The 22,668-nt window shown below is 22.1% G+C and overlaps 1 protein-coding gene across 5 annotated transcripts in view; it reads left to right on the top strand.

Moving 5' to 3' along the window:
* Bma-pac-1 overlaps positions 1-22,668 on the top strand; it is a gene marked incomplete at both ends in the record, with an annotated part of 48,785 nt that overhangs the window by 21,799 nt on the left and 4,318 nt on the right. For all 5 annotated transcript variants that reach the window (XM_043076363.1, XM_043076364.1, XM_043076365.1 and 2 more), the window contains 10 exons: positions 6,561-6,759; positions 7,918-8,085; positions 8,405-8,536; positions 10,162-10,316; positions 10,922-11,090; positions 19,880-20,196; positions 20,358-20,503; positions 20,897-21,063; positions 21,868-22,005; positions 22,490-22,660. In XM_043076363.1, coding sequence (XP_042932297.1) covers positions 6,561-6,759; positions 7,918-8,085; positions 8,405-8,536; positions 10,162-10,316; positions 10,922-11,090; positions 19,880-20,196; positions 20,358-20,503; positions 20,897-21,063; positions 21,868-22,005; positions 22,490-22,660 — 1,762 coding nt within the window. The remainder of the gene's footprint in view (positions 1-6,560; positions 6,760-7,917; positions 8,086-8,404; positions 8,537-10,161; positions 10,317-10,921; positions 11,091-19,879; positions 20,197-20,357; positions 20,504-20,896; positions 21,064-21,867; positions 22,006-22,489; positions 22,661-22,668) is intronic.

Raw genomic sequence — 22,668 nt, 5'->3', positions numbered from 1 at the left:
TCTTTTGTAGTGATTGTATCGATCGTTCACGTGACTCAAGTAATAGGCGCAAATGTGCAATGTTTATATGCGTAAAATGTATGCGTGTATGTATGCATGTATGTATGTTATGTGTGTGTTTACTACTTTTTTATCAATGCCATTTGTGCATATACTTTTTGCTCTTAACTTTAACTTTGAACTTTTACGTTATAACCACAATCAAACGATAAATGTACTAATTTAAATTTAAATAATTATAATTTCTATTGTTAAAATTAAAAGAAATGAAGAAAAGAATCTTTAAAATATATTTGTACAATTATATATACAAAAAATAATAATTTGGTGTTAGTTCTAACACACAAATATAGTTTTCTAATATTTTAATATATTTTTAATAAAAAATAGGAGTATGAAATATTTACGATATATTAGTCACTTTCATCTTCAAAAATTTCCGGAAAAAGAATCGGTTTAGCTTATCGGAAAAAAGCATTATATGATGATGCATCGATTTCATTTAGTTGTTTACTTGTTGACCAAAATCGAATAAATGTGTTTATATTCCCAAATGTCATCATCGTCATCATCATCCATATGATTTGTAAAAATAATGTTTGATGTTAAAAATAATGAACTTCCTTTCCTATACGAAATTTCTCTCTCTCTCTCTCTCTTTCTCTGTCCCTCCGTCTCTCTTTCTCTCTCCCTTTCTGCTTCCTATCTCTGTATTTGATTTAAGAATTAGGCAATTATTTTAGGAAAGAAAATAAATTGAAACATTAAATTTCCAAAGAGATAATTTAGACATTTATTTATGGTTTAGAAAATATTTTTACTTTATCAAAATTGTTTGACTTTTCTTATAATAAATGATAGTATGGTAATAATTATTTGTTTCTTTTTTTTTTTTTTTTTTAAATTATTATACTTTAACAATTTTTTATTTTATTTTTGAATTAAATTTTCTGTTCAAAAAAAAAAAAAAAAAAATTTTTTTTTGTTATTAAAATTGTTTTAAAAGTTTTATTCCTAATAATTGTTTATTTTATAAAAGATATAATTTTAAATTATTCTCATCTATTAGTTGTCATAATTGAATGGTAATTTGTGGTTGTTGTCAACATCGTCTAAAATTTGCTTTTTGTCTTATTATCCATCAATTGAGATTTAATTTCTTACATTTATTGAAGAAAGAGAGAGAGAGAGAGAGAGAGGAGAGAGAGAAGGAGAGAGAGAGTGAAATAATTGGAAGAAGGAAATTTATTATGCTTCTTCTTCCATTTAGCAAATACAACAGAAGGAGGAAGAAAATAATGAAAGCTAAGCATAATTATTCTAAAAGGGATGAATGAATCTCTTCCAATGTAAGCTTACCATCTAATTTTACGCTTCAATTCATTTTTAAATTTTTACTAACTAAAATTTCATTTTGCTTCCTCTTTCGTTCTAATGAATAAATAGCAACGAGGAAGTACGATCATATTTTTATTTCTATTTTCAATTTTTTGAATTTTTCTTATCTCAGTTTATTTCTCTCTTCTTTTCTTTTCTTTTCAAAAATTAAATCTTTTCGTCAAAAAAAAAAAAAAAAAAATATGATAGTCTGTCTGATCAAAGTGTAAAATTTTAAACATTATTAAATGTGAACTCTCTTCCATAATATATCTAAACATATTGAAATATAGAAAAGAAATTTAATCAGAAAAAATGATTTCAATAAATGTGTCATTTTTATCTCACAAGAAAAAAAAGAAATAAATAAATTGAAATTATTGATCGTAAAAATTAAAATACAAATTAAATATTTGATAAATTTATTGGGAGCATTAAAATATTTGTGTTTTCATTGAGTTTTGAAATTGAAAAATGTTAAAAAAAAAAAAAAAGCAAAACAAAACAAAATTCACATTAAATGATAAACAGATTTTCGTGAACCAAAAAAAAATGGAATCAAAAAAAAAGTAAATTTTTTTTTTCTTTTTAAAACAATTTGTTGAAATGTTTCACTTCTTACTGTTTATTTCTCTCTTGATCAGAAAACATCTATTATCACTGATCTTTCTATCTTATCACTACTTGCTACTTTTCCTTTCTTGAAATATAATCTTCAATCAGTGATTATATCCATTATCATTGTCCAAAGCTAAGTTCAGTCAAGTAGAGCAACCAATTTTCATATTTGCATTGATAATAATGCGATAAGTTTTTTTTTTTTTTTTTTTCAACTATTATTAGTATCCCAAAAATAATTAATTTAATATCCAAAATTAATTTAAAATTTAGTTCGAAATTTTTCTACAAAGAATGAGATGAAACATTAGAAATACATTTAATAGAATTAAATTTAGAAATTATAAAAAAATGTAATTGTTGTTTTTGAAAATCTGTCCGAAAATTTTTTTAAATTCATTAATTTTTTTTTTTTAATTTTTTAAATTCATAAATTTAATAAAAAAAAAAAAAAACTGTGGCATCTCATTCAAATTATAGCAGAAAATTTTTGAACTTCTTGCCAATATGATGTAGCGCAACTTTTTTTTTTTTGTTGTTGTTATACGTCATCAGTAAGTCTCTTTATACGTACGTAAAAATGTACGTGAAACTTGCATACATTTGTTTAACATAATTTCTTATTATGATTGTGTAACAGAAATTGATGCATTTTCAAGTATTATCCACAAATAAATATAATCTCTTCAAAACTTGTGGTTAATCACAGAGACATAAAACGTTGATAGGAAAAACTTATCGCAGAAAAGATTGTCGCGAAGAGAATTTGATGTGACATTTTTGGCTAATTGAACAATTTCCATATTTTCTTTTTTTTTTTTTTTTTCTTGATCTAAAGAATAGTTTTTTTCAAATTATGCATTATAATTTGTGCTAAAGAAAAAAAAAAATTTTTTTTTCTTTAAAAGTTTATCGGATGGATTAGGTAATTTTGATGGTAACAATGGGAGAGAATAGGAGAGGAAGTATTTTAGTGGATGTTTAGAGATTATTCGTTCCGTTTAGTTATATTTGTCACAAAATCTAGTTTTGTAGAGTTTCAAGAATTGTCACTAATGATGGTAGCATCAATGGAAGTTGTCATCCGGCTCAGGTAATGCTTTTCAAATTACCTGTTGATGTCACATGTCTCCTCTCATACTCACACACACACACACACATATACGAATAAAATTTGTAGCTTTTTTTAAACTCAAAACTTTGGACTGTTTATGTTTATTTCTATTTACAAATGAATTTGGTAAGAGATGAAAAAAGGTAAATAAACAAGTGAGAATTTATAATCACTGAGATATTTTTGAGAAATTATTTATCGCAATTTTTGTTAAAGATATGAATATATTACAATCTCTTTAGATTTAATTTATCATAAATTGAAAAAATTTGCATATAATTTCTTTTTTTTTTTTTTTAAATGAATTATGATTAACACTAGAAGGAATAATTTTTGTTTGGTAAATTAAAAATTTTAATTTCAAATCGTATGTTTTTATACAAATTTTATTTCAAATCTTTTTGTAATGGCTTAGTAACATAGAAACATTGTTTTTCTTTTCTTTTTTATTTTATTTTGTAAAAAAGAGACATTGTATAATTCATTTCTTCTTTATCATTTTATTTCATTATAATCAATTCATTCTTTTTTCATTTTCATTTTAAACGATTTCAAAAATTTTTCATTAATTTTAATATTTTACAATTCATATAATCATATCTTTGTTAATTGATTTTATGCACAAAAGATTTTCTTCAATTTATTTTGTTTATTTTGTTTAAATTTTTTTTTTTTTAAAAAAGGTGAATTTTTTAAATTTTTCAAGAAAAACAAAAGAAAATACAACACTGAGCTAATAAAAAAAGGAAAAGCAAAAAAAAAAAAAAATGAAAAAAAGATTTTTTGAAATTTAAAAATTAATTACTTTATTAATTACTCATCGTTTCTTTCCTTTTTTTTTTGCGCCATTTCTCTTTTACATTTCAAATCAAAAATTTGTATTTATCTTTCATTAGCAAAAAAAAAAAAAAAAAAATTCTTTTCCTTTGCCCACTTCTTCCATCTCTTCAGAATGTCACCTAATGGTAGAAGCAAGGTCACACTAATGTCAACAATACTATAAATGCTTGCTTATTTGAGAGAAAAAAAAAATGAAACTTTTTTGATAAAATTTAAAATTAAAATTAAATGTTCGAGTATTATTCATTCTTTTAGTATATTTTATTATTTAATTTTTCCGCCATTTATCGATCTATAATTTGCTATGGTTGCAATTCAGATGTTTTATAAAACTAAAAATTTACAACATTAGTGAATAATTTCTTTTTTTCAATTGAAAATTTCATAAACTTTTTTTTTTTTCTTTTGATTCATTTCATCTGGCACTTAGTTATTTGTGTATGGTACCAGATGGGACGACAAATATTTAAGCGTCCTAATAATGGGCAATAGAAAAAAGGGTGGGCTATGACATATGGATAAGGGTAAGGGTAAGGGTAAGGCTATGGGTAAGGTTAAATGAAGAGCTCATTATTCATTCTTCTTACCTGTTTCTTCTCTCTATTTTCCCCTTTACTCTTCTATACCAATTTTACCATTAAAATCTTTTTTTTTTGCGCTGCATAACAATGAATGAATTCTGATTCGATCATTTCATTATAATCAAAAAAGAAAAAAAAAAAAATTGGTAAAAATGCTACGCTACATTTTCATCCTTTTATCCAATTTAAATTTTTTTTACAGTTCATTTCATTTTGCTAATTTTCTTCATTCTTTGAAAATTATTTTTACATTTTTTTTTTTTTTTCGAATCAATCATCAGATATAGTTGAAATGTAGTTGATACAAATACAAATATAGTTGACACTTTTTTTTTTTATTTCAATTTAAATTTGAAAAAAAAAATTTAATAATTATTTCTTTTATTTCTCAGCTAATTTAACTAGTAGTAGTAATAATAGTAATAGTAATAGTAATAGTAATAGTAATAATAATAATAATTAGCGATAATATATTCTTCATAATAAAATTCATTAAAATATTAAAGAAATAAGCATTACTTCATAGAAGTCATAAAAGGTTTTATTAATGAAATGTCAATTAATTTATTTAAATTCAGAAAATCAATACATTTAGCATTTTTCATTCTTTTTCCTTTTTTTTTTTTTATAAAGAAAGATTGCCATTAAAAAAAAAAAAAAAAAAAAAACAAAGAATTCTATTTAGAAATTTTAAATAAAATTATTTCTACAATTGCTAAAATAATATTTGCTCCAAAATATTTTAGTTTTTTCTTTTTTTTTCCTTTCTTTTTTACTTTCATATAAAACATTTTACATAATGAAAGAAATAATTTGAAAAGTGATAACATTCATTTAATTTATTGATATTAAATAACATCGAAAATGTTTCAAAAAGTTTTATTCTTTTTCCTCTGATAACGTTTAAATCAATTAAAATAGCTCAATTTATTGTTATTTCATTGAAATGTTTTTTGTTTTGCTTTTGCTTTTTATTCTTTTCTTTTTCTTTTTTTTTTTCATCTTTTCATTTAATTTTTATTGCTATCATTTTGCTAAGTTTTTTCTTTTTTTTTTTTTGCATTTCTTATTCCAAAAATTGAAAAACCGTTAAAATCATTTCATCAATTCAATTAAAAGCCGGAAAATTTGCCCTTGGATTTAGATGGAATTGTGGATAATTTAAATTCCAAAATTGCTTTTGTATGCTTTTCTTTCTTCTCTTCTTTTTCCTTCTTTTTAATTCACTTTTTTCTTAAGCTTTAAACAAGTTTTCTGGTGTCATCTTATCTCTCTATTATTTGAATAATTATATTTTCCAAAAATTTTACCATAAAATGTTATTTAAAATTTTAAATTATAAACTAAGCTAATTTTTAATTAAAATTTTCAACATTCATTTCATATAATATTTATTCGTAACATAAAATAAAAACATGCATTTTTCCATCAATTTTATTTTACTTAATACAAAAAAAAAAGTACTTTAATTATTTGAAATGTTCACTTCTATAAAATTAAAATATGCTATAGTATTTGTATAAAACTCATAATTCTTTTATTTCATTTTATTTTTTTTTTTTTCATTAATAATAATAATTAATTACTACTACAATATTAATCAATAAATTATGAATTAAACAGAAATAATTTCCTGTCATCAAATAATAATTCTTTTAAAATATTGCAGAAACAAAAAAGCAAAAATTTAAAAAATTTGTCATGTGATAAATTTAATATTTGCGCAAAATTTTGTTAAAAATCTTCTTTTTCATATCATTTTTTATTTTATTAAATAATATTAATTTTATTTTACTTAGAATAAAAATATTGTAAATTATTTTAAAATTTTTGAAAAATTTTTCATAAAAAAAAAAGGCTTTTGCAATTTTAAATTCAATTTTCTTTGTTTTTTTTTTTTTTTTCTTTTTTTCGAATAAAACAAGAAAAATCAGTAAGAAAACTGCAACAGTTGGTTTCCTTTCTTTTTTCTTTTTGTTGATTTTAAAAGAATTTTTGAAAATAGTTTTTTTTTAATAATACTTTTGCAGGCGTGTGTTATCATCAGAGGTATTACATGATAGTAGTTGTGGTGGTGATTGCTTATCATTATCATCACCAGTACTTGCCAAAACAACATCATCAATATTTTATGCTCCAAATCATAGCGCTTCAACAAGCGTTCATATACCAGCAACCACGCATCGCATTCAACGCTTTATCAGTTTTTTTTCTTCCAGTGATACACAGGTTTTAATTAAATTTGAAAATTAAATATATTAAAATTTATTTTTGCACTAATTAAATGATATATTAATTATTAATTATAATGATTAAAATATTATAATTTATTTTTGCACTAATTAATAATATACATATGTAGAAAATAAAAAAAAAAAATAATTTTTTACACCAATATATGATTTATTTATTTATTTTTTCTTTAAAAAAGTTTCTTTTTTATTGGTTAAGAATTAATAATAATTTTAATTTATAATTAATAATTGAATGAATTAGGTTTATAGCATTTTTCTTTTTTCTTTTTTATTTTGCTGTTTATTAATTTTCAATTTTTTCTTTTTCTTTTGTTGTACAGTGTTTAAATTTAATAGTATTTATTTTGCTTTATGCATTATAAATGTATAAATAATTGTGTAAATTATGTAAATTATATATAAATTAGTTAATTATATCAAATTATATATAAATTACCAAATTATATTAAATTGTATATAAATTAGTGAATTATATTAAATTATATATAAATTAGCAATTATGTAAATTCACATCTGTTTTTTTGTTTCTTTTTGCGCTATTACTTAAAATATATTATGGTATATTTGATAAGTATACTTTTAAATATAATAAGTTATACGTGAAATAAAGATATAAATAATTGTTCCCTTAAAATATATATTTTTGTTCCCTTAAAACAAAAAAAAAAAAAAAAAGAGTCTGTTGATTAACTTTTGTGTTTTTTTTTAAAAAAAAAAAAAAAAATTTTAACAGCTGCGAGCACCAACATCAATTTATGATCAGTCATTATTTTTGCTAAGAGTTTGTTTTTTTTTTTTTTTCTTTTTATTTATTTTTCTTTTTATTATTATAAATGATAAAGTAATATGTGAAGAAATCATTCTTCTTATTATTATTATTGTTATTTATTGCTATTATTTTTATTATTATTGAAATTATTATTTTTAATTATTATTATTATTATTAATCAAATAAAAATAAAATAAAAGTAAATAAACTTATGAAGATATTGTATAACGATTACTTTACACATTTCTAATTTAATTTTGAATTGTTTACAAAAAAACAAAAAAAAAAAAAAACAAACAAACAAACGAGAAAACATTTCAAGAGAGTTATTTATTAAAAAAGAAAAAGAAAAAAGTTTTACAGTCGAAACATTGTGAAACGACAATCTCACCTACTACTACTGTACGATTTCCATCACGTCGTCGTCTAAAACGCTCAACGACAGCGACAACAGCGCCGATTAGTACATCCTTATTAGCTACACCGATACGTCTAGGTGATGTTCAAAAACAGGGCCAACTTATGCATCAAGTTAGTAAATAGAATTTTTGAAAAAAAAGAAAAACCTTAACATTTTAAATTTTAATTTTTTATTCGATACTCTTAACATTTCATGAATCTAACTTTATATTTACTATATTAGCTACATCGATACGTCTAGATCACGTAAAAGTTTACATGTTTACATTATGTTGACAAAATCATTGTTATGAATTCACTATGTAATAAATCGATTTTTTTTTTTTATAAAAATGTCTGTTTTTTGAATGATGATTAAAAGAGAAAGAAAAATTAAGAATTTCCAAATATTTTTTTTTTTTTCAAGTCAAAATGATATGTCATTTTATAGGAAGTGGCCATGGGTGAATCACTAAAAAATGACCGACACAAGTGGACAGTGTATTGGGCAGTACTTCATGGTACTAAATTATATCTTTGCTGTCAACTAAGCTCACATATCAATGACGAAACGCATGAAAAAGTTTGATTTTTCTTTTTTCTTTTTTTTTTTTTTTTTTTGGCAAAATGTTTAATTCTTATTTATGCAATTTCTTTCAATTATTCAATTTCATTTCATTTCATTTTTATTATTATTGTTATTTTATCAAAAATTATTGTCAACCATAAATTTGGAATTAATTTTTTATCAAAAAAAAAAAAGAAAAAAAACGCTGTTATTAATATGAATAATTTTATTAATAGTTTAAATTTTAAAAGATTATTGGTAAACTAGAAAAAGTTGAATTTATTTATGATTTAAATGAAAATTTATCATTGTTGCATTTATTTGTATTTTTAATAAAAATTAATTTTTATATTGGATAAAATTTCAACTGCAGCAATCATTTAAATAAATTATCTCAACTTTATAATTTATAATATGCGCAAAATATTGATAAATTGGAAATGATAAGTGAACAATGATAAAAATAATAAATTTTATTTAGTAAACAAAATGGCTTTTATTTAGTAAACAAAATGACATACATGTTTATTTATTAAACAAGGAAATGAATACAAATAGCGCCATTGTACTTTAGCTAAATAGTTGAAAAGAAAAAAAAAATTTTCTTTTTTTTTTTTGTTAAATTCAATTCTATCAGTGTGAAATTGATCTGATTGATTTCTAGCAAATGTTTATTAGCTATGCTTCTTCGATGTATGCTAATAGTAGTGCATTGTGATGATTCTATGATTAGATGCTTATTCTAAATTTCTATTTATTTTCTTTTTTGAATAATTTACTAATTTACTTTCTTCACCATTGAAATAATGGATCAGTCCTTTTGAATTTTATCTTCAAAATTTAAAAATAAAATAATAGTTTTTATTGTTGTACAATAAATTCTTTATAAATGAAGCATTTTATTGAAGTATATCAAAGTTTATTTTAAATAATATATAATTATTCTTTGAAATTATTCTATTGAAAATTTTTGCTAATTTTATATTTTGCATTACTGCAAAATATAATCAAATATCTTTCTTTAAACTTAATAATTAGGTTTTTTTTTTTTCTTTGAAATATATGTACTTATAGTAGTAATACATGCAAAAATATATTTGAATATTCACATAATGCACAAATAATAAAATTAATTCAAATTTATTTCTATTATCTTTTTCTTTCTTAACTTTGAATTAATTTAAATTAAGCTAACTTTAAATTTGGATATTATTTAGCTGCGATAAAAGCTTTCCTTTAGCAAAATAATATAAACTAAAAGTTATTCTTCTATTTGTTGCTATTAATAATACTACGAAATGTTTCACTTTTTAAATTTAATTCATTTCTATCAGTGCAAAAAAGAAAAAAGAGTATTGAACTTAGTAAAATAATAGGAGAAAGTTAGACTTAAATTTAATTTCAATTGAAAAAGATTTCACTCTCAAATCAACTAACTAAATTTTTTAGTAAATCTCAACACATTTTCTTCTTCTTTTATTTCTATGAAATTACTGAAATTTAAAAAATTTACTAAATGTTTTTTTTTTTTTATAATTAGCATAAACTTTTAATTACTGCCAATAATTAGATCTAAGAGATTTAAGAAAAAGATTAATGATAATTGAGATTGTTTGAGAATTAAATAATATTAATTACAGTTATTGAATATTCCATCGGATGCTCGTGAAATTGATCTGAAATCAGCTATCATTGATATAGCATATGAATATTGCCGCCTAAAAGATAACAAAAAAGCGCACATATTTCGTGTGATAACTCAACAACAAACTGAACATCATTTCCAGGCTTATTGGTAAATATTTTTACGAAGACAAAAAGGAAAATTTGATTAATGATAATCAAAAGTGATATCATATCATTTATCAATTATCTATATCTAATGCATAAGATTACAATTGGTTTAATTAAATTGTAATTATAGAAAAATAAATTATATATTTTTATCAACAAAATTATTCCTTAATTTATAATGTGTTTTAAATGTTAGTCCGACTACTTCTAATACTATCATTGTTTACTTATCAAATAACTACTTTATTTATTTATTCATCATCAATAAATCAATAAACAATTAATAATTTTGATATATTTAGCTCTTAAAAAAGCAATTAGTATTTTTTTTTTTAAAAAAAAAGAATTTTTTTCTAATCATATATTTTGATGCCTTTTTTTTTGAAATATATATATCATTTTAAAAAGCATAGATATGAGAAAAATTTAACTCATTTGATAAATTTTATTAACATTTTATTGAAGTGGGAAGAGATATAAAAATTGAAAAAGAAATATTTACATTCAAAGAAATTGCCGAATTTCAAATTCAAAAAAAAAAAAAAAAAAAAAATCCAAAAAGAATTTAGAGGGAAATTTTAGTTATATTTAAAATATTTATTGCAGTGAAGATGATATGTTAAAATGGATTGAAATTATTCGTTTTGCTTCTGCTAATTTAATTAGCTCACAAAGTGACCATGGCACTATTTCTGCGGCTTCTACAAAAGGTATTGCTGAAGAAGTACCATCGAATAATTCCTCAATTGATTCAAAATTAGAATTAAATAATTCGGTTTGTTATTTCTTCTCTTTTCTCATTTAATTTTTTTTTCTTTTTTAATTAACAATTTCAAAAAAAAAAAATGTGAAGAAATTTCTTTATATCTTTTCAGTAAAACTTTTTTCTTTTTTCGAATTCTTTTTTTTTTTTTTTTCAAAGTTTATTTTTGAAATTTTTTAAAAATATTATTTGTTGGTTATTTCGTAAAAAAAAAAAAAAAAAGAAAAAATTCATATTTTATTTTATTAATATCATTTGAATTATTACTTTTTAGAGTATAATTTATACTGTGACATATGATTTGTTTACTTTCTAAAATTTCATCATCATTGTTATTTATAGAAAAATGAAGAAAATAAAGTAATCATTTTTCATACAAATCAATGATTATAATTTTTTTGAAATACTTTTAGAAATATTTTTCCACTTTTTTTTCTGCAATATCTTATTTTTATTTTTTTGCTCTCTCTGTTTTTTTTTTTTTTTTTTTTTCAAATTTTACTTAAATTCTAGTATATTTAACACTAATTAAATTAATAGTAATTAAGTAATTTTAGCAAAAGAAAAAAGATTTGTTTTTGAAAAATTCTGCAAATGAAAAATGATCTATCATTTCACTTAGGTATCAAATTTTCCTTCTCTCTCTTTCCTTTTTTTTTTTTTTTTTTTTAAATTTATGCATTAGACAGTGCCATTAATTCGCTGATTCATTGCGTGGAAAAAAATTTATTTATTCACAAAATCTTACTGTCAACGTCATTGTCATTGAATACGTCAACTCACGTCAAGCATAACTTACTTTCATCTTACTGTCAACGTCATTGTCATTGAATACGTCAACTCACGTCAAGCATAACTTACTTTCATCTTACTGTCAACGTCATTGTCATTGAATACGTCAACTCACGTCAAGCATAACTTACTTTCATCTTACTGTCAACTTCATTGTCATTGAATACGTCAACTCACGTCAAGCATAACTTACTTTCATCTTACTGTCAACTTCATTGTCATTGAATACGTCAACTCACGTCAAGCATAACTTACTTTCATCAACATATTTCAAAATTCTACTAACTACTGTTTTAATATTAAATATGCAAAATTTACCACAAAATTGCACACATTTTTTAAAATACATTTTGCTTATTAATTAATTTAATTTCATAAGCTTATCAATTAATTTAATTTCAACACATTTCAATTATTAAAATGTACATTAAATATCAAAAAAAAAAAAAACAGTTAACATTAATAAATTAAACAACTAAAAATTGATATACATTTATACTAAACAAAAGTTACTAAAACTAAATAATTAGAGTAAAAAAAAAAAGTAAAACTAAATAATTAAAAATTTGTTTGTTCGTTGAAAAAAATTTAACGAATTTAGAAATATTTTTTATATATTTGCTAATAATATTTCATTATTATATATATTTTTTATTATGAAAATGTTTTCTTTAATTAGCTTTTTCATTCATTTTATCAATAATATTACAATTAGCGAAAATTAATTTCTATGATTGAAATGCTCTTTGATAATTGCTAATAATTTACTATAATTAGCTCATTCGATGAGAATACTAAAATTTGATAAATTGAAATTAATTGCTTATTTGATTAGCTGTCAGTTGATTAGCTAATAATAGATAAATCATTATTAAATTTTGTTGACAAAATGTATGACTCATCATCAATTAATTGAAATACTGATTATATTTTGTTGAAATGCTTGAAATTAGCTAAATGATTTTATTTAATTACATTAGCAATCCAAATGTTTAATTAATTAATTAATATTTATTACGTAATACTACGTGTGCAACCACTTTACTATTATTAATCTCAATTGATGATAGTAGGATTTTTTGAAATATTAATTAGCATATCTGAAATTGTTATCTTTTTATAATTAGCATCTTTGATAAATTATTTTGTATTATTCAAAGTTTTTATTTATTTATTTATTTTTTTTTTTTTTAAATCTCATTACTCGGATAGAAATATATAAATATAAAAGTAAGTGTAAGTCACCTTTCTCTGTGGCTAATTGCAATATCACAAAAAATTAATTCCATTCCAATTGTTCTATTTTTTTTTTAATATTTAAATTATTTTTCTTTCAATGCTTAAATTGTCTAATTTTTTAACACCTAAATTGTTCAGTTTTAATACTTAAAAAATTTGAATACTTTACCATTTATTAATTACCTTAATTCCTTCTATGAATTTATTAAATGTATTTCTTTTAATTATAAATGAATTAATTGAAATTTTTCATGATAATTCACTATTAGCAATCATTTTTAATAGAATAATTTTAAATTTAGTTTATTATTTCATTTCAAATGCGACAAATTTTAATTGTCCTTCAATTAATTATTTTCCTCTGTTCAAGGCAACAACAATAATACATATCCGAAATGCTATATTCCGCTTAATTGCTTCTGTTCCTCACATTTTTATCATATGACAAAGAGAGAGAGAGAGAGAGAGAGAGAGAGGGAGGGAGAGGGAGAGAGAGAGAGGGAAGGGTTAGAGTAGATGTTTTGGCAGGTAAGTAAGAGTATAGGCCTGGCCTAATACTCTCAATAAATCTACTTTAAGGCCTAACTTGTCATTGCTCCAATTGCATTATCCTTACCCATTACATTCTAGCAATAGTTTAGTGAGCCTTATGGCATTCGTTTCAGGCCTAGGCTATGAAAATCTATTCAGTCTCATTTCTGTCCTTTTATCCTTCTTTTGCTTCCTTCTATAATACTTTTCTATCCGATTCAATTCAATACTTAGTCAATCGTTTTCTTTTTTTCTTTTTTTTCTGATGAATATTTAGAGAAAATTTTTAAAAAATTTAACAAAAGTTAAATTTGACAATTATTTCAAATTATTGGTGGAATTAATCGAAATTGATTATTTTAATAAGTAATTAGAGCAAATAATGATTATTGCATTTGTTAAATGTACAGTTAAATTTTATTTTTCCATATCAAATACAAAAATTTTTACGAAAATTAAGAGTTAATCATTGAGTAATTTGATAATGATTGATAATTAATGATAATAAGAGAATAATAGTTAGCCAAGTGCTATAAGTATAATTAATTATATTAATGAATGCCATTTTGCTAATATCATTTTTAGCTAAAAATGCTAAATTATCACATTTTATCTTCTTCATCCTCTTTCTTTATCAAATTATTATTATTATTATTATTATTTACTCTTCTTCTGCATTTCATTAAATTTATCATTTCTCTCTATGATTCCAACTAATGAATTGCTTTACTTTATTTTTGTGCTAAATAAAGTAAAAGAAATAGTTGTAAACAACATAAGCATCCAATCACAATTAATTGCTTTAAAAAAAAAATTATTATGATTATTAGAGTTGTGATCATTAATTATTTCTTATTATGTTATTGTTATTCATCTTTAATAATAGATTAACACTGAAAATTTACTTATCACCAAAATTCTTTCATTCAATTTTTATTTTTGTTAATTTCATAAATTAAAACAAATCTAATTGATATATTTTTGATTTCAAAAAAATTTCATATTTATTTGCATTAATTTGTGTTATTTAAATTTTAATCTAATCAAATAAGCATATCTTATCAATTAGCTTTAATTTATCTAATTTTATCACTTATCTATTAATGACAAATTGTCTTTTTTCTCATTTCTAATCAATAATTTTTTTTCAAAATTTTACAATTTTTTTTTCTTCTTTTTTTCTCTTTTTTTTTTTTTGTGGAAAGGAATTTTACAGTTTAACTAACATTGTAATTACCAATGATAAATGTAATATATAAGTGGCGATGAAAATTAGAAATTTTTAGTGAATTTTTTGTTGTTAAATGATGGCTGTTGTTGACGATAATATTGGCGTTTTTTTTTTTCATTTTTAATTAAATTAAAATGAAAATGATTGAGCGTTGATGAATGTATTTCATATTAGCTTTATTTATAGTTTATTCGAATTTCATTTTACTGCTTTTTATTTCCCATTTTTTCTTTTTAAAATTGATGAAATATGAATTTTTCCTTTTTTTCTTTTTTTTTTTTTTTTTTTTAGTTTGAAAGAAATTGATTTTGCATGCCTAGAAAGGGTTTTTATTTTTATTTTTTCAAGAAGAAATGAATTCTTTTAAAGACTTCTGCATTGCTGTATTAAAAAAGACAATTTGTATAGGTTGAAGAGTTACTTACAATAACTTTAAAATGTTAAAGAGTAAATTTCTTCTTTTGGTTACTATAATTTAAATATTTAGAAGGATGTATAATTGACCATAATTAATCAAAATTTCAATGTCATTTAGTATAATATTAACTTAAATTAATCTTTTAAGTCTTATTTGACATTTTGCACTTTTGGCTTTTTTTCATTTGGAAATAAAAATGATCGCAAATTTTTTAATGTTATAAAATAGATCAAATAAAAATTGTTAACAAAGTTTATTCATCAATTTAAATATTAATTAAAATCAATAAAGTACTATTTAAGGTAGTCCTAAATCTTATATTATACTGAGAGAGAGAGAGAGAGGAGAGGGAGAGAGAGAGGGACTCTATCTATTATCATCGTGTAAAAGTCGCAAATTATCTCTGATATTTTTGCATATATCACTGATAATGTCAAATATTCAGTACTTTGAGGTGACACACACACACACACATATATAATATATATGAAAATTCTTTCTTCTGCCTAAAAATTTGTCGTTTTTCTTTTTTCTTTAATCACAATGAATTGCAGGCGAAATTTTCTTGTTTACTTTTTAAAAAAGAGAGAAAGAAAGAAAGAAATTTACAATGCCACATATTTTATATTTATTATTTGCTATTACTGCTTGCCAAAATGAAATTTAAAACCTGAAAAGCATTGCTTCATTTCTAGTTTTGTTTTTTTTTTTTTCCAGTGGTTAAAATATGTGATATTGAAATTGAAAAATATGACAACAATTATATTAAATGAAAATTATTATAAATAATATTTCTTTTCTTTTCTTTTTTTATTTATTTTCTTCATTTTCTCTTAAATTTGAACCTTTTTTTTTTTTGTTCTTGTTGGTTCTTATTATTATCTTTTTATCTATATTTTCACCAAAAATTTCTGTCTAATTTAACAAAAAAGCATTTTCTAGAATATAATAGTAAAAAAATTCTTCATTTATACCTTATAGTTTATACTTATTAATTTTTAGAAATGACAATATTAACTGTTTAAAAGTTCAATATTTGATTATATATCAATTAAATTATCAGATATAATTCAACCATTATCAAAATTTAAAAAAAAAAAAAAAAAAGTTTAATATTTTAAAAATGTTACATTCAAAATTTGTATTTCATATTCACTTTTCCATTTTATTCTATTATTAATCATTATTTTATACCTATTTTATCATAGTTGTATTTTTTTTTTTAATATTTTCAGATTAAATTTTATCTGACATATATTCAATATATAATCATTAATATATTTTATATAATTCTTTTTTTTTTTCCTTTCCATTTCATTTATTTCTTAGTTTTTTTTCCTTCACTCATAAATTATTTCTTTCCAAAATAAAATATATTTTCTGCTTTCTTCATTAGCATATCCGTACGGATAGCATTGGTGTTGTTTATTATGAAAGTGAATATTTGATTGAATGGAAGAATATTGGATGAAAATAGAAATGACAGAACTAACTAACTACTTTACTTCTACTACTACTACTACTGCTACTCACTATTACTTTTCATGAATGAATGGTTGAAAAGAGAAAGAGGAAAAAGATAGCTTTGGCTTTAGCTTCATTAATTTTATTTACTATTTAAATAGCTTCTGTCTGCTTTCTGTTGGTTTCTTCTTACTTTGGTCTGTAATGATTCTTCCATTGCAACTCCAAATAGTTCATTTGCTTAGGTTAAAAAAGCTAAGCTAAGCTAAGCTAAGCTTACTTCATACGTTATCTATAATTGTGACATCCTTTCAATTTCTTATTCAAATGTTATTTTATATTTATTTCTCTTCAATACTATCAATAAGCTTTTGTTTTCAATTAATAAAATTAGTTAAATGAATTTTATACCAATGAAAATATTGTTTATTTTAATTTTATATTTTATCAATTCTTCAACTTTATAAGGATACTATGTGAATTTAAATATATTGTAGTTTGTTTGATTACTGTTAATTTATCAGTTCCTTGTAAGCAGTATTTGATATGAATTCATTCAATTACTGTTAACTTATCAGTCTCTTTTAATCACTGTTAACTTATATGTGTAACTCAAAAATATGAATTATAATTGATTAAAAAGAAAGCGACATGTGAACATATTCCTAAATAGATATGTTTATAATTTGATTTATCCATTAATTCAATCAAATAAACTACAAATACTTTCTCTTCTTTACATACTTTTTATCTAGTCATTTCTTACTAATAATTATATCGATAATAAATAGAAATGATTGTCACCAGATTTGGCGGTAATTGTCATCGGTTGTGGCGGTGATTTTTCTCATTGTGTATGCCGTTGAAATAAATTCTCAACAATTTTTAATTGATCTGATATAATTGAAGTGTAGATGATGATGAGAAAAGGATGAAAAGAATGAATTTTTTTAATCCTAAAAATAATATAAATTTGAAAACTTTACAATTCATGTATGTATGTGTGTGTGTGTGTGTGTGTGTGTGTGTATGTGTATGTGACCAATATAATCCAAGTAAATTAGCTTTAAATATGAAAAGGATAAGAAAGGCCATCCATCCATTTATTCATCTATGATTGCTCTTTAGGTATTCGATGAAATTTTAGTTTGGGGTGGAAATAAATTTGTTCCATGCAATGTGTTTACCTGTGTATGTATGTGTGTATGTGCGTGTATGTGCGTGTATGTGTGTGTATGTTTGTCTACTTTGTATATATTTGAATTGAATGAAATTTGCAGGTGATATTATGATGTTTCGCTTAATGTATCTACCATAAATGATTGGTAGATGACCAATTATGCTACTACTACTACTGCTGAAGTCACTTTAGTATTATTATTAATTATTGATGAGTGAGTGTTGTGTATGTTTGAAGTACTATTGCCATACCTCATCTATCATTTATTCCATTCCTAGCTATAATTACAGGTTAATGAAAGGGACAGGTAGATTATAATAATAGACACACTCATATATTCATCTCTCTCTCTCCCTCTCTCTCTCTCTCTCCCTCTCTCTCTCTCTCATTATTGAAAATGAAGGACATTTTTTAATTGAGAAATATAAAATTATTAATCTGTTGTCTTGTTTCCGTTGACACTTTTCATTTCATATCTTTCATACATTTTCTCTTCATTTATTTCTTTAGGTAATAAATTGAAAAGTTAATTACTGTTTTTTTTTTTTTTGGTAAAAAGAAGAAAACTTGAAATCATTAAAGAATATTGGTAACAATTTTTTTTCTTTTTTTTTTTGAAGAATGAAAATGAAAAAAGAAATAAAGTGAATTGTTCAAATTTTAAATCTAATATCCAATTAAAATGCATAAAATTGTTTGATATATACATAAGTGTCATTTGTAGAGATAAGGTGACACGGTGAAGAATCAATTTGATTGTTATTTTAAGTATAACTGTCACTATTCCTTATTGAATCTATTCAATGAATTTGTTTGCCTCTTTCAATTTCCATCATATTTTATTATCGTTCTCATCAAAATGCACTTCAAAATTACCTACTTGTCATGGGTGGACAATTTATGATCGTCAAAGTTTTGTCGAATTCTACCACAAATACTACGGATGTCATATAACAATTCATACAGAGTATTATTTATTATTATTATTACTAGTATTATTATTAATATTATTATTAAAATATTATTGTTCAGTAATTTAAATAATTCCATTCTTATTTGAAATATGATTTAATTACTGTATTATTAGCAGTATTAATTATAATAATGGTAAGGTCATTTGATAATTTCTATATTTTTGCATCTAAATAATTTAAAAGTTATATTTTTGGAGAAAGGTAAACAATTTTGTGTCACTTTCATCCTTTCATATGAATCTTTTGTTGTCCTTTTCTTTTTTTTTTCTCATCAACTAATGATTGATTACTATTTAAAATGTAATTTTACTACATACTCTTTCAATTATTTCATTATATTCATCTCGTAATATGTTTACATTAAAAGTTTATATTTACTTTTTTCTAAAGTATACGTGTATATACGTACGTAAGTGATATCCGTGAAGAATAGATTGTTATAATTTTTAAAGATTTATTTGATATAAGAGAATTTGAAATGATTTTTTTCACAGAATCTTTTTCTTTTCTTGCTCATTCCTCTTCTTTCTCTATTTCTTTCATTTTTTCTTTTTCTTTTTTTTTTTTTTTTTTTTTTTTGCTAGAAATTTGATTTCAAATTTAATTGAAATTATATTTTTTACAGATAATCAGTTAAAAAGAAAAAAAGCAGGAATTTTTTTCTTTTCCGGAAATGAATAGAATTTACATTGTTAGAGTTTTCCTGAAAATAATTTCATGAACCTGATCCATATATCAGAAAAAAATAAAACTAGCATAGCTAACACATTTGCAAAAGCTCTTAACAATGATCTGTGAATAATTCATTTAGTTTTATTAAATATTTTTAGGATTATAAAATATTTCACAAATATTTAAATTTAACTTTTCTTAAATAATTTAATCTTAAATAATTCTTATTCTTTCGATATCAATGATTGTTTTCATTAATGTTCTTTTCTTTTTTTAATAGTTATATAAAGTTAATTTCAGAAATTTTTAAACAAATTTCAACAAGATCATCATCATCATCATCATCATCATCATCACCATCATCAACAACAACAACAACAACAACAGTCTTTAACTAGTCGTTGTAGTCGATTTCATACAGTTAATGAATATGAATCACAAGGAATAGACGAAGGTCAATCATCACTAATCAATAGTTCACGAAATGATCAAACTCAGTTATCATCCAGATGTATTCCAGTCACGGTGAAATGTTGTGGTACGAATGATTCTAATAATAGCATTTCCGGTGCAAATCAGGTTACCGGTGATGCTACAACTAAATTAATTATGCAAAGGTATGATAGTTTCAATATATCTTTTCAATTTATTAATTTCATTTTTAATCATATCATATCAATTTTTCTCATTCAAAAAAGAATGTTCTTTTTTTTTTTGTTTTCTCTTTTTTAAATTATTTTAAAATTAATTTTTTAATGAATATAAAACGATTTTTTAGGTATAAAATTAAATCATCACATTATCCATCACCAGGTATTAATAAACGATATTGTTCTGCTGCACCATCTATGGATCATAATTTACAACCGGGAACCTCTGTTGATTCAGGATCCGGTTACAGTGAAGGAACTGTAGCAACTAATGGTATGATAAGAAGAGATTAATGATATGAAATGAATTTTCAGCAATTGTTTTAGGAGAGAAAAGTTTTTCGAGGGAGAGAGAGAGAGAAATGAACAAAAAAGAGTAATTGTTATGATAATTTTTTCTTATCATAGTTATTTTCAAAATGATATTATTGGTTAAATGATAATTGTGCATTGTGTTATTAGAAATATATTTATTTCTTCGTATCAAAAATTATAATCAATTTTATACATAAACAAAATTATTGCACTCTTTTTCTTTTTTTTTTTTAAACAAATTTGATAAAAAAAAAAAAAAATTATTTATCAGATTTGTTTAAAATTTTCATTTGATACTATTTTTAGATCTGTTCTTTTTTTCCTATATTTATTTAATTTTTTGTTATTTAAGATGATCAAACGATCAATACATCAACACCAAAAACTATTCGTAAGTGGAAAAAAACAAAAACAATAAAACAACAATGTTCAACTAGTCGATCTGATCAACAACCACCTCAACATTCATCTGCATTAGGTCAAAAAATTGTTGATTATCCTACAAGTGGTAGTGGTGATGTAAGTTTTCTTTTGTTATTGTTATTGTTGTTGTTGTTGTTGTTGTTGTTTGACTAAATAATTTTAGAGAAAATTAGTTGACGTAATGTTAGCAATTTTTTTATAAGCTAACTGAATGTTTCATTTAATTATTTGATTTTAATTATTTAATCTAATTAGATTTGTGATATATATACATGTATAGATTACCTTGGATAACTTGATATGAGTAATTACAGGTAAGAGGAGTACTATTATTAAAAATAGCATTTAAATTAGCTAATTTGCTTTGTTTAATTTTGATTATTTAATTAAATGTATTCTTAATATTATTCTTAACATTAATTATTGTATATAATTATTCTTACCATTATTATATATAACTATTCTAACTTAAAATTATTCTTGACATTTAATAAGTGTTAGGAATAATTTTAAGTTCGTTATTTTGCTAAATAAACTTTTTTCAGTGATTTTTGAAGATAAGATAAGATAAGATTTAAATTGATATTATTTTAAATTTTCATACAATGACATATATTTTGATATGTTCATTTTTAATTTAGCATTTTCTTCTCTTCAACTCATTTTATTTTTTCATTTTTTTTTTTTCTTTCCTTTTGAAAATGTGCTATCTATCAGAATTAAAGTAATCATGGAATCAATATGAAATATCAATAATTTTAATAATTTCCATTATATTATTCATTTGATGAAAATGAAAATTTCTATTTTCAAATTTTTCATTTTCATTTTTTTTTCCTTTCTAAATCTTAATTATATTATAACAAAAATAGAATTTCTTGAATTTTTTTTTTTTTGCAGATGGTACCATTAATTATTAGATTATGTGTAAAAGTAGTAGAAGCAAATGGTATGGATACGGTTGGCATTTATCGAATTCCGGGTAATACGGCTGCTGTGAATGCTTTGAAAGAAACACTTAATAGTGGTTTTGCAAATGTAAATATTTGAAATTTAAATTTAAAAAAAAGATACGAATTCTTAAATTTCTATCTTATATTAACAAAATTTATGAATGAAAAATAAATAAATAGAGATGAAAAGAGTAAAAGAAAGAAACAATCATCAATCTTTCAATGTATAATTCATTTTGAAATATTAAAAAGTTTCACATTTAACATTTTAATAGAATTAATTTTATTTTATAGAATTAATTTTAGAATTAATTTTTTTTTTTTTTTTATTGAAGTAAACATTACTAAATTTTATTCAAGTGCTAATAATTTAAAATATTTTCCAATAAAAGTGTATGTTATAATATGTTGAATAAAAATTAAGCATAATAATTAGCTATTGGAAAAGAAGAAAAATTCAAAATATTAACCATTTGTATAATTTAATTTTATTCATTTACTTCGACTAATATATTAAATTACCAATCAAAAAAAAAAATTCCTTTTCTTTTCTTTTACATTTTTTTCAGATCGATTTTACGGATTCAAGATGGAATGATGTAAATGTTGTAAGTAGCCTATTAAAAATGTTCTTGCGTAAATTACCGGAACCGTTGCTAACAGATAAATTATATCCATTTTTTATTGATGCAAATCGAATTGCTTCACATCCACAACGATTACGCAAACTTCGTTATTTAGTAAATTA

Source organism: Brugia malayi (assembly GCF_000002995.4).
Source record: "Brugia malayi strain FR3 genome assembly, contig: Bm_v4_Chr1_scaffold_001, whole genome shotgun sequence".
Lineage (NCBI taxonomy): Eukaryota > Metazoa > Nematoda > Chromadorea > Rhabditida > Onchocercidae > Brugia > Brugia malayi.
The sequence above is the reverse complement of the archived record's forward strand: the minus strand, read 5'-3'. Positions and strand labels throughout refer to the sequence as shown.